At 35.9% G+C, this 6,831-nt stretch overlaps 1 protein-coding gene across 2 annotated transcripts in view; it reads left to right on the top strand.

The window, feature by feature from the left end:
- The first annotated feature begins 452 nt into the window (after positions 1-452).
- The window catches only part of LOC129808179 (casein kinase I-like), a 28,875-nt gene continuing 22,496 nt past the window's right edge, over positions 453-6,831 (top strand). Inside the window, exons 1-4 of one of the 2 annotated variants that reach the window (XR_008752350.1) lie at positions 463-850; positions 1,282-2,371; positions 2,422-2,745; positions 2,837-2,983. Coding sequence is in view for 1 of the 2 variants with exons in the window: in XM_055857947.1 (XP_055713922.1) it covers positions 1,289-2,142 (854 nt within the window). In the remaining variant the exon portion in view is untranslated. Of the gene's footprint in view, positions 851-1,281; positions 2,372-2,421; positions 2,746-2,836; positions 2,984-6,831 lie in introns of those variants that run through there. The other variant, XM_055857947.1, reaches the window with a different exon arrangement.

The raw sequence follows: 6,831 nt of genomic DNA, 5'->3' as shown, positions 1-6,831 counted from the left end.
CGATATGCCCGATTAAGAGAGCGTTGTAGTAGAATTGCATTGTTTACAGCGAATGTAGATAAAAACATATAAATCTAATTTCTTGACTAATCCAACCGACGAATTAATTTTTTTTATTGAGGAAAATATCTCAAACTGATAATTTTATACATTTTATATGCCACATTAGTCTTTACTTTACATTATTTTTTATTTCAGATTTTTAAAAGTTACATATAAAATAGAGACAAACCAGAAAAACGATTTTGACGGCAGTCCTTTTTGTGTTAAAACTTTTCATAGAATATTTTAAGGCTGATTGAACAGAGTGAGATTACCGAGATTACTCATCCGGATTGCAATAGCTGTGACCGGGTGAAAATTGCAACCCTCTCGTGGGAAAAAGGCTGCTGAAGTCTTTGTTGAAAAGCTTTACAAAATTGTCGGCACTCCGAAAAATTTCGGATTAGTCACTTTTTGTAAAGGAACTCGATGGTGGTGGAATTCAGGTTGGTACGGATTCATTGTGTGCTCGGTTGGATTCGCTTGAATTTGCTGAAATTTCCTGGCCAAAAAATTGGCTAAAATCGCAGTATCGGGAATTGTGAATTGTTCAAAAATTGTCCGGGTGTGACAGAGAAGTGGCAGAGTGTGGAAAATTGATGAAAAATCGTGGGGAAGTGGTGGAAAAGTGCGTGTGAAAAAGTTGGTGAAAGAGCTGCAGTAGGCAGACATATTGGATCATCGGAATATCTTTGTGCCTGTCACTCTTCCCTTGGTCAATCGTTTTGGTGATGTAGTTTAGGGGTTTTTCTCGGGCGGAAAATCAACGTGAGCGCTAGAGAAAGAATCGGATTAGCTGGATATTGTGGTAAGGATGATCAAAATTATCATGATTATGTTTTAGATGGGATTCCTAGTTGAGAATTCACGCACATTATTCTGCTTTCTTGAAGAAGAGACTGTGAGAAAAAATGAACGGAACTCTTTTGGGTTTTGGGATAACTTTCACACAGGGGGCTTTTTGTACCTTTTGCCCATGATGTTGAAGTAGTTTTGGGAATGGAAGTAGTTTTTTTTGTCCCATGTAGAAACAAATGAGGGTCAGAGATTCCCAGATTCTTGATTTGTAGTCCCCTAGATTCGGTTAGAACTCCCATTTTTTGCTAGACCCTGGGGGAAATAGGTTAAAAATGCGTTCTCAGGATTGGGGCGTTTTTTCCATGTGAATCAAACTCCCCTCAGTGGCCTGGACAGGCCTTTTAAATATGACGAAATTCCATGGAAATTTGCCATCTTTAGGTGAATCATGGACGTGGCCACGAAGGATGTGTACAAAAACACAAGCGACTTTATCGGTGGGAAGTACCGTTTGTTGCGAAAGATCGGCAGTGGATCTTTCGGTGACATTTACCTGGGCATCAACATTGTAAATGGGGAAGAGGTGGCCATCAAGATGGAGAGCAAGAGTGCTCGCCATCCACAGCTCCTCTATGAGTACAAACTGTACAAGGTGCTGGCCGGTGGTGTGGGAATTCCCCATATCCGGTACTATGGTGAAGATAGGAATCATGTGGTGCTGGTGATGGATCTCTTGGGGCCATCGCTGGAGGATTTGTTCAATTTCTGCAGTCGTCATTTCACCATAAAGACCGTCCTTATGCTGGTGGACCAGATGATTGGACGTCTGGAGTATCTGCACTGCAAGAGCTTCATTCATCGTGACATAAAACCCGATAACTTCCTCATGGGTATTGGACGTCACTGCAACAAGCTCTTCCTCATTGATTTTGGCCTGGCGAAAAAGTACCGGGATGTTCGTTCACGCACACACATTATGTATCGCGAGGATAAAAATCTTACAGGCACTGCCCGTTATGCCTCCATCAATGCCCATTTGGGCATCGAACAGTCCCGACGTGATGACATGGAATCCCTCGGTTACGTCATGATGTACTTCAATAGAGGCTCATTGCCCTGGCAGGGCCTTAAGGCCACTAACAAAAAACAGAAGTACGAAAAGATCTCCGAGAAGAAGATGTCAACGCCCATTGAGGTGCTCTGCAAGGGATGTCCAGCAGAGTTTTCAATGTATTTAAATTACTGTCGCAGTCTACGCTTCGACGAGGCTCCCGACTACATGTATCTTAGACAACTATTTCGGTGAGTACCCCATTACATTTCCTTCTTTTCCCTAGGGATGCCTCCCTGATAATTACTAAAAGAAAATTTCACAAAAACGGGACTCTCAGTTAAAGGTGCACTGAGAGAAATCCGGAAGTTACAATAACATTTCGGATGTATTAATTTTACTTTACGGTACTGATCCGAACACTAAGAAAAAAACGGGGGTGCGATTAACTTCTTTCCTCATAATTTTAACATTTTTTAGGTGTAAAAAAATATCAACATTTTTTAATGTTAATTTTACACCTTTTTAAGGGTAAAATTAACATGAAGAAGTGTAACTTTAACCCCTAATACACCTAAAAAGTATAATATTTACACCGATTTCGGATCAATACTGCAGGGTTAAATAAACATTTCCGGAATATTATTTTAACTTTTTCGGATTTCTCTCAGTGAAATCGATGTAAATATTACACTTTTTAGGTAATTAGGGGTTAAAGCCACCCCCTTTCGTGTTAATTTTACCCTTAAAAAGTGTTACTGTTATTACAAAAAAGGTTAATCGTACCAGGCTTCGGACACTACAATAATTACAATATTTTCAGACTCCTTACAAAATTAAAAAAAAATAATAGGGTAAGTGTGCCAAATTCCGGCCAGCTTGCAATTTCGGCCACATTTTTGTTCTTCGAATATCCATGATTTTTGCATACTCTGGAGAATATAGGGTAATTGTGCCAAATTCCGGCCAGCTTGCAATTTCGGCCACCTTTTTTGTTCCTCGAATTTCCATGAACTTTTAGATTTTACGTACTCTAGAGATTATACAATGCAAAAGAATAACAAAAAATGTAGCTTTGACAAACGAGATGACGTGAAAATGATATTGGAAAAATTCCCGAAGGGCAAGGAACTATGAGAATGAAGGTGGCCGAAATAGGGCACCAAAGTTATGTCTATATTTTTATTCGTTTTAAAATGTATTAAGAATGATTTTAGAGTAAATAAAGACGGTAAACTCTTTACAAGGTTCCAAGCAACACTCTTTCAGAAGAAAGAATAAAAAAAAATCAATTTGTATTTAAAATATTACATTTCAAACTTAAGACTTTGACGCTTGCATGCAACTATGCCGAAATTTGGCACACTTACCCTACAAAAAAATGGCGCTTCGACGAGCAAGATGATCTGAAAAAGACATTGGAAGAATTCCGGGAGGGCACGGAACTATGAGAATGAAGGTGGCCGAAATAGGGCACCAAAGTTATGTTTATATTTTTATTCCCTTTAAAAATGATTAGGAATGAATTTAGAGAAAATAAAGACGATAAACTGTCTACAAGGTTCCAAGAAACACTTTTTATTAAAAAGTAACAAAAAAAATCAATTTCTATTAAAGATATTACATTTCAAACTTGAGAATTTGGCGGTTGCGTGCAACTATGCCGAAATTTGGCACACTTACCCTAATATCATTTCTTGTTTGAAAGCCGAATCTTTTGACATCTTGAGTAGGGGATGGTGGGGCAGTTTCACACAGCTGAACCTTTTTTTTTAACTCTTTCCGGACCACAACATATCCAGCGAACGAATTTCAGTAAAACTCACTTTATTGTAAGTCTTAGTGGTCAAATATGATACTTTTGTAGAGAAAGAATTTTCTCCGCCTCTGGGAAATTGGAAAACTCATGGGAACTCTCGTCCCCTAAAGAACGCAAAGGATACAAACTTGGACAAACTTCAATTTTCCAAAAGCCAATAATATCAATTTTGTGAATTATTTTTGCATGTCAAATGACTCCTTTGCAATGTTGATCACTAAAACAAGAAGAATTATTGACCAGTATCTTGTGGGATGTCCAGGAAGTGCTAAAAAGGACACCTAGCTCCTGCTTGCCAACAGATTCCTCAAAATATTTCACACAATAACACTTTAACACACATTTCTCTCAACACGATGTTATTGTAGACACATTAAGCTTTCTCAAAAGCATAAAAGACACTTTCTGGACAATCAGAATTCACCAAAATCAGGAAGAATAGGAAAAACTTCCCTGAAAACAATCTCCTGCGCTGCCAAATGTCAAAATTATCGACCATATTGGCAAAAATATCGCTCCCGCTTGGAATTTTCTTACAAGGTTGGTGTCAAAAAGCAAATGGCGGGCATTGGCGGGATAACCTTACATTTGACCTCTAGATTTTTGCGGATGAGAGTACCCATAAAGTTTGAACAAGTTTTTTGAAAATTTAAGAAAAAATTATTTTTCGAATTTATGCAATCTGTAATTGTTAGTTATCATACTTATTGGCCCCGAGAGGTTTTTCCTTATTCTGGTCTAGAAATATCAAAAAAGTCACAATATCTGCAAGGAAGCAGAAAATCGAAAATTCACGATTTTTGATCAAAAATATCTTAGCTCAGGAGTTAATTGGGATCCTGCAAAAAATATCCTAGATTTGGACATCCTTATAGTTTGTACTTATCCAGAAGAATCGGATTTTTATCGATTCTAGATAGTCTAAAAAAATTGTTGTTTCCAGGGGTACCCAGTGTCCCAAAGGAGACGAAAGAGTTAAAGGGTAAAGACAGGGAAAAAGTTCAAAAAGGGAACTTAATTCAAAAGTGCTTCAATTTTCCCTAATGGAACTCTCGCCTCAAAACAGATACTTACAGCTATGGGGGGTTCGAGGGCGCAAGAGGTGGGTGTGTCCCTTGCTATTTAAGAGGCAAATTCGCCACAATAGGGCAAGAACTCATAATTTTAGACAGTTTCTAAATTCAGACGCTTTGATGGTAAAATTGGACACTAAAATTAAATTGATTAAAGTTATTGAATTTTCTTCGAATATTTGATGTATAATGATTCTATCTAAATATTTGTTCTTTTTGGAAGATTTTAATACTAAATACGTTGAATTTTGAATATGATTTGAGTTGAAATTGCTTTGTTGAAAATTCAGTGTGAGCAATTGCTTACGAGAAATATGACAGAAATTCGTGTTTACTTCAGTCTTATTTAGCTGTGATGAAGTACTAACAATGTTTCTTCGCTCTTTTTTGAGTGATATTAATCAATATTCTTTAAAAATTGTCTTGATTCATGTTAATAGTGATTTGCTTATTTGAACTGAAGTGAGATTTGTCTCGTGAAATACGTTTTTCGTGTAAAAGATAGGCTATTTTCCAAGAGATTCACAAGTGGGGTGATACTTGTTACTTTAGATAGGTGTGTTGCTTCTGTAATTTTGTAAAGTTTTAGCTTTTGTGAGGTTGTATAAATGCCTATACAAACAAACACTGAGAGAAATCCGAAAGAGTTAAAATAACATTCCGAAAATGTTAATTTTACCCTGCAGTATTGATCCGAAATCGGTGTTAATATTATGCTATTTAGGTGTATTGAGGGTTAAAGTTACACTTTTAATGATAATTTTACCCTTAAAATGGTGAAAAAAATCGCACTCCAGTTTTTTTCTCAGTGAAGGTGCATCATTTCTAAGAACGAGATGTAGAGAGAAAAGTTTTAAAAAGCTCCCAAAAAGGGCAGGAAATGGGCGAATCCGCGTGTACTTGGTGTATCGAAGTCAACTCACTTTCATGAATGGTATAGAAAGTTTCCAGGCTTCTTGTGACATTCTTACAAAAAAAACAGGTTCCCTTACAAAAAACGAACAGGACTGGATAAGAATGGTTCTTGAAATAGAGAACAATAAGCATCCTTATTGAGTTGGATTAGCTGTCCGAAATTGCAATCAAAGTGTCCAAATTTACAACCAAGTTGTTCAAAATTTGATTCAAATTCACCTCTGCATATCAATTCATTTTTAAACGTATTAAGACTAATTTTAGTAAAAACAAAGACAATAAACAGCTTGCCAAGTTTCTAAACAACCCTTCTGAAAAGAGAGTAACAAAAAAAAAACAATTATTATAAAATTATTACACTTCAAACTTAGAAAAATGATGTTTATAAGCACTCTGTCCAAAATTATCAGCCTTTCCCCTATATGCAATTTTTTAGTCAAGCCAGATATTTTGTAGAGTGAAAGAAAGAGATATAACATCATTGTTATTATCTATCTATTCATTTGAATCATTTATGTCCTAATTTTTAACTAGAGCGGTTTGAAATCGCAGTCAGGTTTTATATAATTGAATAGCCTTCCGTAAACTTTGATGAAATAAACTTGATAGTGATACCAAATTTTTCGCTATCGACTATAAGTTTTGACCAATTTTTTGGAACAGTTTTTACAGAGAATTCGTTGATCTGTAAGGCCCGTCCTCTTATTTGATTTTTTTTTCTAAAGCAAATACCGCGTTTCACACAATTTTTCTGTCGATTATTTTCAATTCTAAAACCATTTTGAAACATTTTAATCCTCATTCCGGATAAAAATTGCAGCAACATCAGACCCTGAATGTGTATGCATAAAAAAATCTATTTTTAGCTCACACTTTCCCACTATTATGCTTTTATTTTCATGTTTGTATTAACTGCAAAGAAATATTCTTGTCACTTTGTGAAACTATGGAAATTTCTGTCTAAAAAAACATCCAAACATTTTGCAAATAATATCAATAGTCACACATTGTACACCTCTATAATGTATATTAAAATTCCACAGTGAAATTATGCAATTTTGTTACGCGCAAAATAACAGATAACAAAAATATCGCAGCGAATTTTCCGCATAAAAATAGAAAAAAAAATAAAT

Source organism: Phlebotomus papatasi, chromosome 3, assembly GCF_024763615.1.
Source record: "Phlebotomus papatasi isolate M1 chromosome 3, Ppap_2.1, whole genome shotgun sequence".
NCBI classification, from domain to species: Eukaryota; Metazoa; Arthropoda; class Insecta; order Diptera; family Psychodidae; genus Phlebotomus; species Phlebotomus papatasi.
The sequence above is the reverse complement of the archived record's forward strand: the minus strand, read 5'-3'. Positions and strand labels throughout refer to the sequence as shown.